This window comes from Curcuma longa, chromosome 3, assembly GCF_044706935.1.
Source record: "Curcuma longa cultivar G26 ecotype Majalengka, Jawa Barat chromosome 3, ITB_CL_G26_1.1, whole genome shotgun sequence".
NCBI classification, from domain to species: domain Eukaryota; kingdom Viridiplantae; phylum Streptophyta; class Magnoliopsida; order Zingiberales; family Zingiberaceae; genus Curcuma; species Curcuma longa.
Genome location: NC_133863.1, coordinates 12,606,217 through 12,622,123, shown reverse-complemented (window position 1 = coordinate 12,622,123; position 15,907 = coordinate 12,606,217). Strand labels below are relative to the sequence as shown.

The 15,907-nt window shown below is 40.8% G+C and overlaps 4 protein-coding genes across 5 annotated transcripts; 1 reads left to right on the top strand and 3 right to left on the bottom strand.

The window, feature by feature from the left end:
• Positions 1-240: 240 nt before the first annotated feature.
• Positions 241-1,290, bottom strand: LOC141823722 (E3 ubiquitin-protein ligase ATL4-like). Its single transcript, XM_074710978.1, has one exon. The coding sequence runs from the start codon at positions 1,288-1,290 to the stop codon at positions 274-276; it is 1,017 nt and encodes a 338-aa protein (XP_074567079.1). The 3' UTR covers positions 241-273.
• Positions 1,291-4,845: 3,555 nt separating this feature from the next.
• LOC141825238 (RNA-binding protein 1-like) lies at positions 4,846-6,407 on the bottom strand. The gene is made up of 2 exons (XM_074712623.1): positions 6,112-6,407; positions 4,846-5,844 (listed from the first exon to the last, which is right to left on the bottom strand). Exons 1-2 carry the CDS (start codon positions 6,376-6,378, stop codon positions 5,005-5,007), a joined length of 1,107 nt encoding a protein of 368 aa, XP_074568724.1. The 5' UTR covers positions 6,379-6,407; the 3' UTR covers positions 4,846-5,004.
• Positions 6,408-9,379: 2,972 nt separating this feature from the next.
• On the top strand, positions 9,380-12,945 carry LOC141824504 (uncharacterized). Of its 2 annotated transcripts, none has more exons than XM_074711808.1 (11): positions 9,380-10,027; positions 10,138-10,207; positions 10,315-10,386; positions 10,485-10,601; positions 10,676-11,074; positions 11,394-11,746; positions 11,833-11,932; positions 12,036-12,095; positions 12,167-12,253; positions 12,325-12,456; positions 12,546-12,945. In XM_074711808.1, exons 1-11 carry the CDS (start codon positions 9,969-9,971, stop codon positions 12,852-12,854), a joined length of 1,758 nt encoding a protein of 585 aa, XP_074567909.1. In that variant the 5' UTR covers positions 9,380-9,968; the 3' UTR covers positions 12,855-12,945. The 2 variants fall into 2 exon arrangements, with proteins under 2 accessions (XP_074567909.1, XP_074567908.1); XM_074711807.1 differs by having other exon boundaries at positions 10,303-10,386.
• Positions 12,946-13,493: 548 nt separating this feature from the next.
• On the bottom strand, positions 13,494-14,459 carry LOC141824812 (uncharacterized). The gene has a single exon (XM_074712145.1). It carries the CDS (start codon positions 14,328-14,330, stop codon positions 13,551-13,553), a length of 780 nt encoding a protein of 259 aa, XP_074568246.1. The 5' UTR covers positions 14,331-14,459; the 3' UTR covers positions 13,494-13,550.
• Positions 14,460-15,907: the final 1,448 nt, after the last annotated feature.

Below are 15,907 nucleotides of genomic sequence, written 5' to 3'. Positions count from 1 at the left end.
GTTGATTTATATGACGTGGCAGATCAAATCGGCCACGTCAACAAAAAACAATTGAAACAGAAATTACTGAAGTGATAAAAGTAATAATTTTTAAATCGCAAAACAAATTTAGTAATTATTATTTTTTTAATCCCGCCTTTGTAAAATAATGATTAGTTATTCACTTATTTACCATAGAGAATTAATTACGTTTCAGAATTTCTTTAAATAACATCAATACAAATATCAGAATTCACGGATTATATATATTACTGGATAAGTAGTAAATGACGGTTATGCCCCCATTAGCCACCGGTAAAAGTTGTAGTAGCCACCATCCTCCGCCTCCCGCCGGGCGCTCCCTTCCAAATCCGACGACCACGACCCTCCGCCGCCGCCGTCGTACCGGTGGCTCCACCTCCCGGAGAAGTGGATCGACGATAAAGTGGAGGAAGCCGAGGAGGCCAGTCGGTCCAGGTGATCCCGCAGCCACCCCCTCCCTCCTCCACCTGCTGCCTCCGCCGCCTCTGCCCCCGGATCCGTCCTGTGGGAAACTTCACTCTTCTCCTCCTTCCTATTTTCCGTCCCGACCCTCGCCGCCACCGCCTCTTCGTCGTGCACGATGTACTCGAACGAAGATCCTAACGAGAACGTCCGCAGATGCGACAGAGTGTTCCTCGACAAGACCGGCTCCGAAATTGCTCTTCTCTGGCTGACGATTCCTATTTCCACTCGGTAGCTGCCGATCGTCGATGGATCTGCGGTCGTGTCTCCAGGCTGCGGCAAGGGAGGGGCAGGGATAGCGATGGAGGCACGACAGAGAGGGCAGAAGGGGATGGATCGGAGCCAGGGGTCGACGCATTGGGAATGGAAGGCGTGGCGGCAGGCGGGGAGGAGACGGAGCTCATCGTGAGGGCCGAAGGGGCAGAGGCAGACTGCGCAATCGGGAGAATAACTGGGGATGGCGGCGAGGGAGGTCAAGGAGAACAAAGGGAGCGAGTCGACTAGTGCCGCGCTGTCTTCGCCCGCATAGGTGGCAAAAGAAGAAGAAGATTCAGATTGACCGTGGTGGAGCCGGGACGCCGCGGCAATGGCCGAGGCGAGGCGGCAGGAGGAGAGCAGTCGAACGAGTAGGTAGACAAAGGCGGAGGCCACGAAGATGGAGGCGATGACGGCCGAAGCAATCAAGAGTTTATATTTGGCGGAGCTGGAGCCTCTCGGAGAGGCCTCCGCAACCAGCAGCAGGAATCCATGAGCCTGCTTCGAAAGCGGAGAGGACGACGGCGGTTGTAGCAGCGAAGAGGCCTCCATCGCCGGATGCAGTCAGCTTGTTTGGTATGCGTTGCTCATCAGCTTTGCTTGACTACTATCTCACTCGTCCTTTTCCCTTCCTTTTTAATTACTTATCCGTGCAAATATCACTTGTTCTTTACACAAAATTAGAAATTTCTTCTTCATAAGACCTGAAAAAACAAAACACAAAAAATGCTACCTTTGTCATTCATAGTACCTTACGATAATAATTCAAAATTGAAACAATAATATAGGAATCAAATCAGACAGTAGCAAATCTGATTGAGTAGTCATTGAAATTGTATACTTGTTAATACTTTGTTCAACACGAGTATTGAACCAAATTTAGTTGCTATGAGTTATGGCATATAGTACCAAGTTAGTTTTGTTATTGAGTCGAGTTTACAATTGTATGGGAGTATCTAATTAGAGTTCTATCTTTTCGGTTGATAGACATCAACTTTCAGCATTATCTTAATAGCTACGGAAATCTGAGGCATTATAGTTAATCACACATTGTGCATTTGAGAAAAACATACGATAATAAAAGAAAAGGAAAAGAGAGTTGGTAGATGATATTTGAAATCAAATACCCTAGAAACATTTAATTGATCACATCACCTTTGAGACTAATACTAGAAGGAAACAAGGAATCTCTCTAAATGTGTATATAATATACAGGCGCACAGAATCAAATGTTAAAAAGCAACAAACCCTTGTGGCTGCCATTTTAACAATGCATTCAGTATGTAGCAAGACCTCAAAGATCATACAGTGTAGGGACTAGTCGTTCAAAAATGTAAAGCTTCCCCACTCTTCTCTTTAGGCCTGCTACTTCATCTACATACCACTACTGCTCCAGCACTGAGCCAACCGCAGTCCCAGTTTGGACTGCTGCCATGAGTTGTTGCTTGTCCTAAACAAGTCCTTCAACAAACCACGTTGTATGTTTTCATCCTTCCAAAGCTCATATGCATATAAAAGTTTGCTATGGACAGGTTGCATCTTCTTTTACCATCCAAGGGACTGCGATTTTCAGATACCTATAGTTTTTGGTGCACCTGGGTAGGTCCTTTTCCTCTTTCAAGATTTCTGGTGATCACTTACCAGATTCTGAGTGGCATTTGTCGAGCACAACTAGAATTTTTTTTTTCCCATTTATTTGCCTTTGCTCAAGATTCCAAAGTAGGAGCTCAATTGATTATACGAAAAAGGAAAAGGAGGTATTTATGCACATATGTAATTGTAACCCTTGTCCTTCGAGTTCTGACATGAAGATCTTTGAATAAAAACAAATTGTAGTTTTTCTCTCTTATTAACTGCCACGGAGAACAAATGCCCTTTGAATTTTCTTTCTGCTTGTCATGGTCGCCTCTTCGTTAATAGCACTTTTGATTAGCATTTTCAAGTGATTGCAGTTAGAGAATGATCATAAAAAAAGACCATAATCGCCAGAAGAAGATGCAAAGCTCCAATCCTACATAGAGCAGCATGGCAGTGTCGGTAACTGTATCTCCCTCCCTCAAAAGAACAGTACACTGTTCAATTTATAATGATAGATCACGACAATGTTCAACCAATAATGATATAATTTGGAATAGATTTCAATAGAGAATTACGATTCATGCAGTCACATTCTGAATACTTGAAGCAAACATGATTTAATTACTATGATGAGCACAAATCATGTGGATCGAATTTTTATGTTAGTTTTGCTGTGTTAAATTAACAGGTATGAAACATCACGGTAAGGGTTGCTGCCTTCCATGGCTGAGCTACCTCCGACTGAACGTAAAGCAGGGATTGTTCTCGAAGGAAAAGGGTAACATCATTTGCAAATTGTACATTAGCACAAGAAGCAAGTGACGTTTTGTTGTAAGAAAGACTGTCAAATCTTTAAAGATTTTATTGAATAGCCACTTAAACAGTCAACATGCGGTCTACAATTGCCTAGCAATTGCTCGGAAGGACTGACAATGAAATCAAGGACCACTAGAGCGCCAAGTTAAAGAAGCAACTTTTTTTTTTTTTTTTTCCTCCAAATGGAACGCAATCAAAGGATGCTGGGCATCTGGATTGATCGCCGTATGCGCTTACCAACTTTTTTTTATCCCCAGATTTACCCTGGTGGTCGGTGGGAAACTTCCTTCCCGATTTACCCTGGGACCGGATTGAGTCCATGACCACCCCTAGAGATGTGGCTACTGGGATTATCATTTTTTTAAAGAAGCAACTTTCGGGCAAGAATAGAACAAAGGAAACTGCTCCTCATAAACCATACAAGCAAACAGGAAGAAAGCATGAGATGAAATCTCTGAAATGGTTGGCTCCAGGAAGTTACTGTGCCAATATTGAATCATGAAAAGGATGGAAATTGCTTTGCCATGCTATCATCCATGGTCGATCCAATTTGATTGGGGACAGTTCCTACTTTGGCAGAAGCTTCAAGTGGATGTATTTCAACTGAGTTGTGCGAGCTGCTAGGACTCAATTCACTGAAATTTAGAAACAGAGGTTGCTGCTATATTATCAGCGGGAGCAATAAAAGATAGTGTGCCTGCTAATGACCAATGAATGTTTCGATTAAATGATTGAGAGTGGATTTTGGCCAATTGTGTCAATTCATGAAGACGAGATTGGTGCTTTATGTCGGGAGGGGAAGGCAATGAAGCTGCAAAAATGGTGTTGAATGAAATGGTAAAGATGGAGTATGCAAGGAGAAATCAATGAGGAGCAGCGGGATACTTGAGCAGGATGGAGAGGCAGTTGGGTTGTGCCCACGGGTGTGAGGAATAGCTTTTCTACCTACCAGGGCAGGGCTGTCTTTGGCAATGTAATCCAAGGTGCTGTGTTTAATTGGCAGGAGATATGAAGCTGTGTTGCGGTTAGAAGAAATGGTTATCCATGAGGCAGAAATCTGAACGTCACTGGCTTCTTTAGTTTGTCCCCATGATGGCACAATGGAAATTTTGATCTTGGACATGTTGGAACACAACACTAATGCCAAACCATTACAACCAATAGTTTCAGGTACCTGGCATTGGCACAGTAAGTAGCAGTCTAGAAGTACATAGGCTGTTAAATGGTCAAAGGTGATCTTCACACTGCTTTGATCTGAAGACAGGAAGGATTCGTTCACTGTTTTGATCAATTGTTTGCGTGCTGAACGCTGACAGGCAGCCGAATTTCTGGAATGATGATCAATAAGACTAGCAGTGTAACTCAAGTGCTATTTTCAATCTTCTCTGAAGACTTGTTATGTTGCAGTTAGTCGATGGAACTAGCTGGTCATCAATCTGGAACAAAAATTATCCATCTCTGATAAAGCTTGGGCATTAAATATCAGGAAACTGTAAATCAATTTTTTTCCATGGAATGATTATGATTAATTACAATTAAGAACAGCACAGGTTAACAGGTAAGTTGTCACTACAGGTGAGTAGATTGTTGCATTCTAATGTCGAGGGACAACTACTGCAAACAGAACTTTAGTACCCCTAAACAAGTACCAATTTCTACTGGCAGTGAAGAACCTTGGAAAATGAACAAAACCCAACAAAATTAAAGGACAAATTCCAATAAAAAAAATTTGACTAATTAAAGATTTCACAACTCCACATTATCATTGCTTCTTTTGTCATAAAAGAGTGCAATGCATAATTGCACAATCATGAGAAACCTAACCAACTAAAAAGTTAAAACTAAGTAGAAGCAATTTGCACCGATCTAACTTCACTGTGCATCACATTGCACATCTTCTAAATCTAACCCTGCCATAGCCCCAATTTGGCTTTCAACATCAAGGCTGTTTTGGTTCTCATTATTGCCATTAAACTCGTGAACATTATCAATAACCGACACGCTATCACCGCCACTTCTCTTGACAACATCAGGATGCATAACCTGCCCAGAAATTCTCTTTGAATTGTTCCAAGAGTTCGTCGTCGGAATGCTCGTCAGGCCGCCATATTGAATCCCATGTAAACCAGTGGGGCTATATAGTCCTCCAACTAGTCCTCCATATGCATAAGGAGGAAAAGGCTGTGCTACATAATTAACATATCCATAATATCCATAGCTGGGGTAAAGATTGCCTGGATAAGGACCATAAAAGGGCCCTCTTGCACCTCTTTGATCCTCTCTCGCGATATGATAATCATGATCATGTCTGTTATTAGCATATTTCCTGTCATCCTTGGGAGTGGCAATCTTAACCTCCACGAGTTTCCCATTCAACTCATGGTGGCTGTTCTGCAACGCCATTGCTACAGGTTCCTCGGAAGAAAATGTGATGAAACCAAAACCTCTTGATCGTCGGGTTACGCCGTCGAACATTACTACCGCATCAACAACAGAACCAAACTTCTCAAAATAGCTCCTGAGTTCATGTTGATCCACATTGTCTGGCAAACCTCCGATGAAAATCTTTTTTGTGCTCGTGCTATGGACATTGTAGAACCCTCTATCACCATTCTCCTCGCCCGATCTAATGAATTGACCATTCTGTTCTGGATTCAGGAATTCACGGTTTTGATGCAGCTGACGGCGCAGAGTGGCTCTTCTCACTGTGACCTAAACATATCAAAAAAGCGACTACAAACCATCAACTAAACACATACCGACTGTAGCTCGCTACAAGATAATGGTTAGATCAATTCATTTTTACAGGTTGGAATTTTAGTGTCGAAAAGATATCGAAAGAACAGCACAAAAACTTGACAAAAACTTATCAAGAAGTAAAAAAGTTGCCATTTTTTAGAGGAAATGCAAACTCAACGTACAGCATACGAAGATTCAAAACTTCGAAGACGATTAAGAGAAGAAACAAGGAGCATTCACCGTTCTTCCGCGAATGACATGCTTCTTGTCCTCCTTGAGCGCACTCTCGGAGGCCTGCGGGTCAGCGAACTTGACGAAGCCGAACCCTCTCGCATTCCCCGTGACTCGGTCCCTAATCACCACCGCCTCCTTCACCTCGCCATACCTCGCAAAATAGTCCACCAGCGCCTCCTCCCTCGTATCCGAAGCCAGGCCACCGACGAAGAGTTTCCCCCGATCCGGCTCCGACGACCATGCACCGACTGCCGCAGAAGGCGGACGCGACATCTCCTTTCCTGCTCGCTAGGGTTTTAGCTTCCCGCAAAGTAACGAGGCGAGATAACAAACGGGAACGAATCGGTAATTTGCTTACGAATTGGGAAGGGCTCCAATCGTAAGAATGGACGGTGGATCAACAATTTAGACTCATCGTACGGCGGATAACCAAGTTATGTATTTTCCATATTACTATTTCCACATAAATTAATAAAATCCTAAAGGGAGGGCACGGTTCAGGTCGATTGGGTCGGATTGATTTGAACCTGACACAGTTTAAACTAAACTGTATTCGACCCAACTTAGACACAAATAAGTCGGGTTACACTTAGCCCGACACTCGGTCTCGGATACATTTTAGTTTGGGAGTTGCTGGTCCGTGCCAACATCCTTCCTCGACCTTAGACTCGAAATACTTTTTATAAAGGGCGAACTTAAAATTTAAAAATTTATCTAGCACCCTTACCAATCTTAGTACTATAATATTTAAAAATTATTATATTTGATTGATCATAATAATCGATTGTGTCTTTTCCGTCCACTCTAACTCCTTTTCTCTTTTCGCCCGCCTTTGAGACGAAAGCTTTGATGTGCTCTCGGTGGCTTGTAAATCAAAGCGAATCGGTGGAGAACCGACAACATGTTCTCCTAGTGGCTTGTATGTCAAAGCGCATCAATGGGGGCCCGACATTGTCGGCGCCCCCCATATGATGAAGTCAGCTCTATACTATGAGATGAAATTTATGAAAATGTGTGAGAAGAAATGTTCAAGAGAGGGATTGTTGGTAGGAAAAACTTACTTCTCTTTACAAGAAGAAAAATATCATATATTCACTTATCTTCATCGATCCTGATATAGTCAACAGAAGAGAATCTCCACATAGGGAAGTTCTAGGCCAACAATCGAGCCATATAAACGACCGCATGAGTGAGATGCCACCTATATAGATTGATTTCACGAAGGGTGGTAGGGCACCAAGGATAATAACCATTGGATCGTATCTCTAACACTATCAGGATATTGGCCAAGTGTATCTTTTATGTAAGTTGTCAGAGGTTGAGATCAAGTAATTGACTATTGTCGATAGGTGACTGTGCTTCTCAAGTCTGAATGAGACGTCGTTGACGAAGGTTGAGTGCTCTTGAGAGCACAAACTCTAAGTGACCTCCCTAAGTCCGAATGGGACATCGGGAAGGTTGTGTGCTCAGGAGAGTAGACCAACTAGCCAAAGAATGAAGTCAAGTGTTCAAGAAATGATCAAAGTCTAAGTGGGATGTCATGAGACGAAAGCTAAGTACTCGAGAACAGAGATTGACATATTAAGAGTGAAGCAGAAGCTCAAAAAGTGACTCGAGTCTGAGTGAGATTCTACTGAACGAAGGTCAAGCACTTCAGTAGAGGATTCTCATTGGTCTAGAAGCAAAGCTGAGCTCTTGGGAGCGAAGACTCTAAAGAACCTTCCTAAGTCTGACTTAGTATAGTCAACTGGGCTTTTTGAGTCCGAATGAGACGTCGCTAAATGAATGGTGAGTGTTTAGGAGCGCAGATCCTGAATGATCTTCTTGATTCTGAATGAGACATTACTGGATGAACGCTGCGTACTTGGAAGCATAGATCATGGGTAGCCCTCTCAAATCCAAATGAAATGTTATTGGACGAACGTCGTATAGAGATTGGTGGGTCAACCCGGATAGGAACGAGATACCATCAATAAAAATATTCACGTTTAGTATAATTCACTATTTTACTAATAAAAATTATTATAACCTCTTTAAATATGTATGGGTTGGTGTTCATAGGGCAACCCATGTGCTCTTCGATTACCTGCACTCTACTTTTTCAACGACCCTTGACTAATCTTCAATTTTATTTTATTTTTTTATTTCTGAAAAATATAATCTACACTTTATCAACTTATTAAATTAATTAAGGTTCTCTCACGCCATGTGGTTTTCTTGTGGAAAACTATTATTTTTTCTCAAAAACTCAAAAAGAAAATAAAATGAAAGGACGACTTCACTAGTTGGAGTTGCTTTCCAGCCTAAGTAAACTCCAACCTTTGTTTTAAATTGCAGAGCGTGACTTGACACTTTGACCTTCTGACAAAGAAACAAAAAATTGCTGCAGAAACCAATGCAGATCTGAAGAAGGGGACACACTCCATGATCATATCTTTTGGTAGATCTCATTTCTTCTCTAGATTTTCAGCAATCTCAACCTTAAAAACCAAGCATTACAAAACATTCATAATAAATTGGAAAAGTTTGCCTGGATCATAAAACTACAGTACACACATGGTGGCAAAGTATGAAAGAAGAGTTTTCTTTGTCATAATTGAAACCCCTTCGGCAAATTCTTCTTCTCTACTAATTAATCAATTGTTTTGATCCATCATATTGTTTGTGCGCAAGTCACTGCTGATCTGAAAAGGTACATCCTCTATGACTCTTTGGATCTCGTGCCCATTTTATTCTTTTTCAGCAGTCTCAATCTCGAAAAGAAGGATTTTGATCGCTAACCAGTGTGTTTTTCTTCAATTAGGACAACTAGAAAGTATCCAACTCGCCAAACTTTTACCATACTTTGAAAATTTGATCACTAAGCTTGGACTAGTAGTCAACGCAAGCTGTTAAAGCGACTAATTCATGGTTGTCAAAGCATTCAATCGATCGTTTCTCCAGTTTATAGGTTTGTTACAGTAACACTTTTGCCTTTTTCTTCTGCCAGTCCAACAGGATGTGAAGAAAGCCGAAAGCTTTTTTGCCTGTCACAGATACAAACAGGGAAGCAGGCATGTGGTGCCGACTGCTGGCCATCTTGCTCATGCTGTCTCTTGCAATGTTGTTGGTGCTGCAAAATGCCAAAACCTATCCTGGATATTAAGGGAAAAGCTTCATGCTCTGACATACATTAGTAGTATCTTTAAGCTCAGAGTCCAGAACCAAGGGCAAAATCTCAATAGGGTTGGTTTCATTTAGGTAGCCACTGCCACTTACTTTATTCTCCCCTTTCCTTCTGAGAGCAGCTAATAATTAAATCTTCAGATTTCACCTTTACCTTCTCTGAACAACTTGCTTCTTCTTCTTTTCGTTGAGAAATCATGCTTAAACCGTCCCTCTCATGTGCCTAATCCGTTTGTTTTTAGCAGCCAATAATTGTGAAATTGTGAAACCAGTAGACTCGGAGACAGAAGTAGCTGGTTATAATTGATATTATAACCCAGTGGATGATCTCAGACAGGTCGGGTTTAAGCAAAGCGAAGTGAGTTTTGGTATGAGTTGAAGTTGCAGAAAATATCGCCATTTAAATATACCATATTCCAAAAGGAAAATGGAATCCTTGAGCAAAGGTCTTTGATTGTGTGTGGTGTGTCGTGGAGGTCCTTTAGGAACTGCTCTCAAGCATTCGTACTCTTCCTGTCTTGTGCTTCGACCTTCCATGTTGCTTGTCTGTTTATTTGGATCGTAGTGCATGATGCATTCCGCGGTGCTTGGTGTCATCTCCATTTTTGACACAGTCACCCAATAAAACTCCATAGCCAATTAGTCTCGTCCTTCATCGTCGTTTTCGCATTCCAAAGATTTGGTTTCACTCTGTGCCTATGGAATTTGAGGAGAAGCACGACGGCCGAATTCATTCAAGACACAGGCGCTCCGGCAGGTACTCATACGCTTGGACGCCTATTCGTTTTTCTTGGCTTTTTCCACTGAAGTAGTTCTTGAAGTAGATGATAGTGGAAATTGATACAAAACTACTGTATTTCGTGTCAGCGATTCTGTAAATAGAAACAAAGGAGATAAGTTGGATCCATTGCTTGGATCAGTTCATCATGCTAAACTGGTAAGTGTGCCTTCTCCTATCATTTTTGTTTCCAGGATCTCTGTTTTCTGTTATAAAACTTTACTGCTTCTTATAATCCTTTTTGTGAATTAAAGTTTACTGAACAGCCCACAGACAAGAAGGAGATGAAAAGTCAGTCATCCCCGGAAGCTGCTGGCCAAGGATCCTTGAAGCATGAGGTACTTAGATCTGTTTTTTGGAATCAAAACAAGTCTCTCGAAGACTTGCTATAGATTTACGCGATAAAGCAAACTGCAACTTGTATAACATACTCCAGATTCTACAACTTGAGAAGAGATTGCAGGATCAGTTAACCATCAGGTGTGCTTTGGAAAAAGCATTGGGACACAGTTCTTCTGCAATGTGCTCATCAAATGACAGTTCGATGCCAAAGGTAAGTGGTCAAATTAATGGCCTTAACCTCTATCTTCCATTCCTTGTTTAGTGGTCTAATTCTTCTGTTGTCAGCCAACATATGATCTGATAAGGGAGATAGCGATATTGGAGTTAGAGGTCATGCATCTCGAACAATATCTACTTTCGCTTTACCGAAAAGCTTTTCAGCAGCAAACAGCAACACCATCTCGATGTTGCAATGAACACAAATTACAGAAGTTGCAGCATTCCAAGTCTGAATTATTGTCACAAGCATCTCCAAAACATAAAACGTCGTCTAAGAGATGGACTCCAATTGAAGAAGGCCACGAAATCAAGAGGCAGGAGAGGCTGCTGCTTCGGCCGGGTGCTCATCGGAGTCACTCTTCCCTTTCTTGTCGCGGAGTTGGTTCGGCTAGGATCTCACCTTCGGAACAAAGCCTAGCTAGAGCTCTTCACTCATTCCATTCTCAACATGTGTCTTTCCTTGAGGCAAGCTCCAAATTGTGATTCATTCCAATACTAATCTCAAATTATGTGTCTACTACAGACTTTTTACCCTCATTGTAAACTATACACCCTTACATGGACAAACTCCTATGTTCAAACACCATTTACTTGCACATCATTGTGTCAAGCATGGGCATTAAATAACATATATCTATGCATCATAGAGGGATTTCTGAAATTGAAGGGCAAAATGAGAGAACCAAATGGAATGGTAAAATGTTAATATTAGAATGAAACACCATGATTTCGTAGTTTATGCTCTTTTCTCTAATTTACATGCATGTGAATTGTTACTGAACAGGATGCTGATTCAGGAATGATGAGCTTAGCAGAATACTTGGGAAGTCCTAACGCTGATCACATTCCTGAGACTGCTAATAAACTCTCAGAAGACATGGTTAGATGCATGGCTACTGTATATTGCAAGCTTGCAGACCCTCCTCTGATCTCTCAAACCTTTTTCTCTTCTTCATCCTCTTCTACTACGACTTCCACCATTCCTGGATTCTCTCCTCAGCATCTGGGAGAACCATGGAGTCCTTCCAAAACTGAAGAGCTTAAAGAATTCAGTACTGAACCTTACTGCACAACAGTGGAGATCCCTCATGTTTCTGAAAATCTCAACGATGTTGAAGACTTGCTATGCAACTTCAAGTGAGTCAGACTGAAAACAATTCATGATATTGTTTTGACTGAGGAATCTCAAGTATTACTAACGCTGAAATGAAGTTGTTTGACAGGTTAATCCTTCACCAGTTGGACAAGGTCGATCCGAGCAAGTTGAAGAATGATGAAAAGCTTGCTTTTTGGATAAATGTCTACAATGCTATAATCATGCATGTAAATTTTCTCAGTGAAACTTATGAATATTATTTATTTGATGTTTCTAGCAGATAAGAGAATATATATATATATATCTTGCACTTTGATTCTGAATTCCTAGGCATACATTGAATATGGAATTCCTAAGGGAGGTGCGAAAAAGGCTTCTTTGCTCATCAAGGTATGCACATGAAATATGATCAGCAAATGAATCATCGACCATTTTAATCTATGTTTTTCTCCCTTCTCTAGGCTATGTGCACTATTGGTGGTCGTTCAATAAATGCACTCATGATACAAAGTTTTATTTTTGAGGGCAAGACAAAAAGTACTACACAGGTACTGTAGAGACCTCTTGTTCTGATCTTAAAAATGAAATATATTTATATTGTCATTGTCATACTTTGTAGTGGCTTCGAAGGATGCTACTTAATCCAAGGTTGAAGCACAAAGATGTCGATAAAGGGCGAAACTATGCGATCGAACAATCAGAACCCCTTTTATATTTTGCGCTCAGTTCAGGAAGTCATTCTGATCCCCCGGTAAACTTAATTCCTCAAACTTAATCAGTTTAAATTGTCTTTCACGTTAAATTTTTGGATTCATTTTAGCATGCATATATAATTTGCAGGTTAGAATATATAATTCCAGTAGAATATTGAAGCAACTGGAAGTAGCAAGGGAAGAATACATCAGAAGCAATGTGGAGATATGGAGAGACCAAAAGATCCTTCTTCCAAAGTTGATAGATTTGTATGCCAAGGACTCAAAATTAAGCTCACAGAAATTGGTGGAGATGCTTCAAAATAGCCTCCCTCAAGATCTTAAGTTGGCCTTGCAAAGATGCCAAAGATTCAACAAGCCAATCGAATGGATTCCTCACAATCCCCAGTTTAGATATCTTCTGTCGAGAGAGTTTGTGTTTCCTCAAGTAAATTGAAAGAAGAATTAAGACTGACAACCTTGTAGCAGGGAAAAATTGTGATTGTATATTTTGTTCTGTTTATATTGCTACGATTACTTTTTTTTCACAGGTATGTTAAAAAGAAATTTTAGTTTATGTAGATGGATCGATTAGTAGAGTTGTAAATAAATAAATAAATAAATTTATGATAAGTTTGATTAATTAATAAGGTTTTTTTATGCGTGTGTAATCCGGGTACTTAATAATTAAACTAAGTTAAGTCTAGTTTACAATTGACTAAGTTACTAAAATATTTATTTAAATTTGGCTTATTTTTTTTAAACTTGTGTTTGATTAAATTTAGCTTAAACTCGCTTCATTTAGAACTTTCTAATTATTTAAAACTTTTATATTTATTTATAAATTTAATAAATGATTCATTATTAATATAATTTACAATTTTTGTTAATGGGAGCTAAATATTTTTATCATTTTGTTTGATAAACCCTAAATTTGCTGGTTTAATTGATCTTTTTTATACGTTAAAAAGAATATAAATAAGCAATATTTAATTTGCTAATGAAGATTTGATTCATTTATAATCTAAATTATGCATTGCTAATCATGCTTTAGCCAAGCTTAATTTTGTTAGTAGAGAATAATTAAGAAAAATGGCACAGGAAACGTCTGTTAAACTTGATTAGTGCTGTTCTTTAAGAAAAGGCGAGGCAATCATCTGGAGAGGAAGGATCCCACTATGCCGGCGATCATCGCCGTTGGATCCCCCAGCACCGCCGAGATGATGAACTGCACCGCCAGCGCCGCCACCTCGCAGCACCGCTTCACTTTCCCCTTCCCTCGATGATGGCTCTTCTCCCATCCCTTGATGCTAGGGATCCTGCCGTACCCTCCGTCGCCCACGCCCATCAATCCTCGCTTCGCTCCGCCGCCCCCGCCTCCGCTCCCGCCGTAGTAGATCTCGTGCCAGCTCTCCACCAGTATCTCCATCACGCACGCCACGTGCAGGTTGTACTTCTTGCACGAGCTCCGGTAGCTCCAGCTCCGTCCCTTCCGCCCGCAGCGGTGGCATTCCGCGCTCACCTTCTTGTAGAGGTAGAGCCGTGCCCCTCCGCTGCTGCCGCTTCCGCCGGAGGCAGCGGCCTCGATGACGGGGGGCAAGGCGGCGCAGCACGGGTGGAGGTCGAAGCCGCAGGAGTAGCAGTGGAGGACGAATCCAGCGACGTCGCGCTCGCAGGCGTTGCAGAAGCGCGGGCCGTCGCCCGGTGGCCGCTCCAGAAACTGGAAGGCGCACTTCGGGTAGAATTTGTGGCGGAGCGGCGCCACCGACGGCAACGCACACTGCCGGTGGAGGTCGTAGTCGCAGATGCCGCACTTGAAGCGGGATCCGATGCCCACTTCCTTGCAGCCGTCGCACTTGAACGGCACCTCTGCGTACTCAAACCGCAGCTTGTGCTGTGGGTGGCTCGAGTGAGTGATCTCCCCATACTTCATCTTTACCTCCTTTTTTTTACAGATTAATGCACTAATTGTAGCTAAACAACCATGGATTGGAAGATATGTACACAGAAACTCAAAGGCTTGGAGGTTTAGGCCAAGGTTACAGTTCTAAAGGGGTGGCCATAGGTTTAGAGACTTATATAAATCAGAAAAAGATGGTATGGCTTGAAGAAGAAGTTCTTGGAATATATTCTTTATCATGGAGAGTGCAAACAAGTTTGCGTGCAGTTGGGTCTGTTGGAGAATAGCAGGAACATATTCTAGGTGATGAGAGTGTGCTTAATTCGGTATTTGAGACAGTACCAGGGAACATCAAATTGGTAGGTTCCTCGTCAAACAATTATTTAGGATCCATCTTCTCATGTTTGCTACATATACAAACATCAAAAACAAGCATTCATACTGCAAAATCCAATTTTTTTCAAACACAAGTATGTATTTTCCTTGTAGATAGTTAAAGATCTGATGGTTGATAATGAAGCTGCTGAAAATTGCATATAGCGGAAAAGACTGTATAGGGCAGGGGATAATGATGTGATACACATACATACTAGGTTTTTTTGAAGCTTGAAGTAGTCATCTGAGAATAATACATTATAATATAGATAACGTTGGAACCTAGATAGATGCATATTTATCTTAAGTGTGCACATTTTGTATCATTTTGATCAAAAGAAGATCCATTAATATTATTCATATTGAGAGAACATATGCTCCATCATAACACTAATGGCTAATGGTTAAAAGAGGACTGGATAAAAATTATTCCTTTCTCTTTTCTTGTTTGCTAAATACCATAGCTAAGTTTATCTGTTCGTTTTAGTCTTTGTTATTGAAGCATTAGGATTTTTTTTTAATGCCTGAGAATCCTTCTTTTGAAAAGAATTGGTTAGAACAGTAATTTGCTTTGGATTAAAGTGATGATTGTTGATATGTTGTCATGATTTGTTTTTGGTAACAAGAGATATCATGTCACTCGTTTTATGGTTTTGTGCTTGTAATTCTTAGAAGCATACATTTGTTGGCATATTCTTGCTGTTTTTTCCTTCATCTACTCAACCAGGAATTTGATGCCATTGATGTCTGTTGATTTGTCCTACCTTTTCCTTTTTCCTTAGCTTTTATTCTGATTGAAGTTAGTCGGGATTCTGCTTAACTCTCCAAGTTTCTTAATATGAAAATTTCATCTAAAATTGAACTCTGAGAGAGTAATTAGATGAAGATGAGATGATAACTGACTACTGGCCAAATCTTTTCTGCTCTACTATTTCTTTTTTGTTATTGTCATTATTCTTTCTTAAAACTTAAAGCAAATTCCCTTGAATCTTCTTCTTGAACTCAGCTTACAAGCGCCACAGTGAAGACTGAAGAGCATCAGTCAAGTGTGATGACAGATCTGTGTACCATAATGACTATTTATCTGCATCTTGGCATCAGTTCTGTGCGCTACACAACATGTTATTCCATGTTATCAGCAATCCAAGAAGAGAACTGGTTCTGGAGTATGTGGAATGGTTTTGAGATGTTGTTAGGAGAGTTAGTTGTATCAAATAATTGCACAATAGAATAGT